General features: G+C 49.0%; 1 protein-coding gene across 1 annotated transcript; it reads right to left on the reverse strand.

Moving 5' to 3' along the window:
* Positions 1-418: 418 nt before the first annotated feature.
* On the reverse strand, positions 419-1620 carry LOC125548433 (uncharacterized). The gene has a single exon (XM_048712026.2). It carries the CDS (start codon positions 1471-1473, stop codon positions 766-768), a length of 708 nt encoding a protein of 235 aa, XP_048567983.1. The 5' UTR covers positions 1474-1620; the 3' UTR covers positions 419-765.
* Between the last annotated feature and the right edge of the window lie 1178 nt (positions 1621-2798).

Genomic DNA, 2798 nt, shown 5'->3' on the forward strand with positions numbered 1-2798 from the left:
TCAGCCAGTGATTCCATCAACAGAAGGGGGAAAAGCATTCACATCATGGGAACTTTACGTATTAACATACCATATGCTGGGATGAGCCCCTTCTCCTGCCGTTGTATGGGTGGCATCGGCGCCGCTCACATCAATAGACGCCAACGCCTTTGCCTCCCTTCGAGACCGCCGCTGACTATCACCCACGGCCGTGATCTCCGCCGCCGATCAAAACCCTCCGCCGCCCCAGGCTACATAGTTCTCGGGAAAGAACTACCCACGAACAGAGGCCTACGAAATTCTCGGGGGTCGATCGATGGAAACATAGGTCAGTTGGTTCGGCTGGACCAGCTCCAATCGCTGACGTGGCAGGGCTGAAAGGGCCCAATGTATAATAGAATGTACACAGGACCGTGTATGTTACGTATTTACAAGTCTCGGGACCGTATTAGAGCATTTTTCAACTACGAGGATGGTTTTATTACAGACCAGCGAGTATAAGGATGAAACATGCAATTTACTCATGCACGAGAGTCGTGGGCCGACAACATGTAGCGGCGAAGGTCTAAAATTGAGTAATCTAGTCCATCGATCGGCGGTAGCTATCAGTCAATCACAGACGCCCCGAAAGCAAGTGGAGAAAAGAAACATATTCAGATGCTAGAAAGACAAGAAGCAAAAAGGCAAAACTTGTACACTAAACAAGGCACCAACAAATTCTTTGCACACCGATCCATCCTTTCACACTCGTCACCCTCCCCGCGCTCACTGTTGCCAACTCCCTCGTCACTTCACAGCTACGGTGATCGCCTGAGCATCGTCTCCGGCGCCGGCGACCAAGACAAATGACTCCTCGCGGTGAAACCGCGTCTGCTGCTTGGCGATGAACGCCTCGACTGCCCTCCGGAACTCCTCCTCCTCGTCCTCCGCACCGCATTCCTCTGGGGCCGCCGACGAGGTCGACCGCCGCCTCTGGCCGTTCTCCGAATCAGACCGACGCATATCAGGCGATCCCGCCCTCCTCCTCCCGCCATGCTTTCCGGCGCCGATTTTCTCCGACCTGCTCCGCCGCGGGGCGCGCACCGTCACGTGCACCGCCTGCTTGTCCTCGAACACCGCGTCCGTCTCGGGCGCCAGAGCCGGCGCCTCTGTGGTCGATGGCGACAGGAGCGGTGTGGCGGTGAAGGAAAGGAACTGGTCCTGGGCGTCCTGGTCGGAGGCAGAGGAAGAGGACGACGGGTCGCGGCGCGAGAAGACGTAGAGGAGGAACACGATGGCGTTGGCGATGACGAAGATGGAGCGCGGGTGGAGGAGGAGTGAGGCGGCGAGGCGGAGGGCAGAGGAGGCCGCAGACGCGGCGTAGGGGAGGCGGAGGAAGGAGCGGGAGAGGACGACGGACAGGGCTAGGAGCTCCGCCGCCCGCACGACGCGCCACACGAGGCGGAGCCGCGCAGCGGCGGACCACTCTCCGGCATCGGGGGCGACGGCGGCCATGGAGACCGGCGCGGCTAGGCGAAGAGAGTGCGTGGGTGGCAGCGGCTCTTTGGATGCTTGTGTTTGATTCGGTTTGGAGGGAGAGGTGCAGGGGTTTGGGTTGGGAAGTGAGAGGAGAGAGTGTGGGCACGCCTGTGCTGTGCCAGTGGGTTTAGGGAAGCGTGAAGTAGACGCCGCGGAAGTATCAGGAGTATATAGGGAAGGGAGCCTTCAAAATATTCAAAAAAATATTCAAGTGTTTGGCAGTAGTGTTTCATAATTTTTCGAAATTGGTAGTTCTTTGATGTGATTATAGGCAGCGCCAATGGGCAGTAAACTTTGGGAGATTCACTCTCAAAAAGGAACTTAAGCTTCTAGCAATAAAGATCAAGAGCAAATTTTCTGCAGAATTCAAGTCTTGGCTGGCTCATACTACCTTCTAACTGCATGATGATCTTGTTCCCAAAAACTGGAGTTGGATAAGCTATTTCTTCCTTTTGTATGATCTTCTTTTTAGCTTCATCCTTTCTTTCTTCCTCAATATAACATACTTTTTATTAATAAAAATTACCATATAACTATTGTTCTACGGTGTGTGCTTAAGAAAAACGAACGCAGGAGTTTATATTGGCAAAAAATTGCATTGAAAAAACATCCACTAGTTATTGGAAAAAATGGCGAAGAAGACATCAAGCAAAGATATATTTCTATTTCAACACTCCCTATTTTGTCGGATAATAAAAATGGAGCTCGACTTCGCATGATCTCAGATGGACATTAAATTTGAAAAAAAAAGTAATACTTTCTTTTTTACGATAAACATGTTCATATCTTCTCATTGTGTACAAAATTTCGTGAAGAAATGACATATCTAATTAGCAAAAAAATAAATCAATGCTCTCAAAAGCTTTCCTTTTATTGTTTGGGCCAAGGTAAAAAAATATGTGAAACATTGCTCACAATCAGAAGACAAAACAATTTTTTTGTCAAAAAGCTATACAAAATAATTTGATTGATCTTTACAGTTATTCTTCACCCGGAAGAATGGGGACTCGTCGTATTCATATGGGATTTGACTTCCGCAAAACTACATTCACTTGACAAACAATTTTCTAAAGGGCATTCTCCGTTTGATGTCAAATTTTGACTTCCGAATGAATTGGTTATCTAGCAACTGACCTGCTAATTTGTTGCAAATTTTGGCACACCAAAATTTTGACTAGCGAAAGTGTATCGACTGGCAAGTTTTAGAAAGAACTAGCAAGATGCCCGTGCATTGCACGGAACATCAAGATGCATTTCTTTTATAAAACATCTGTTGTGATTGACCCATGCGGGAGTAATCC

This window comes from Triticum urartu, chromosome 3A, assembly GCF_056163025.1.
Source record: "Triticum urartu cultivar PI428250 chromosome 3A, HENAU_Tu73, whole genome shotgun sequence".
NCBI lineage: Eukaryota > Viridiplantae > Streptophyta > Magnoliopsida > Poales > Poaceae > Triticum > Triticum urartu.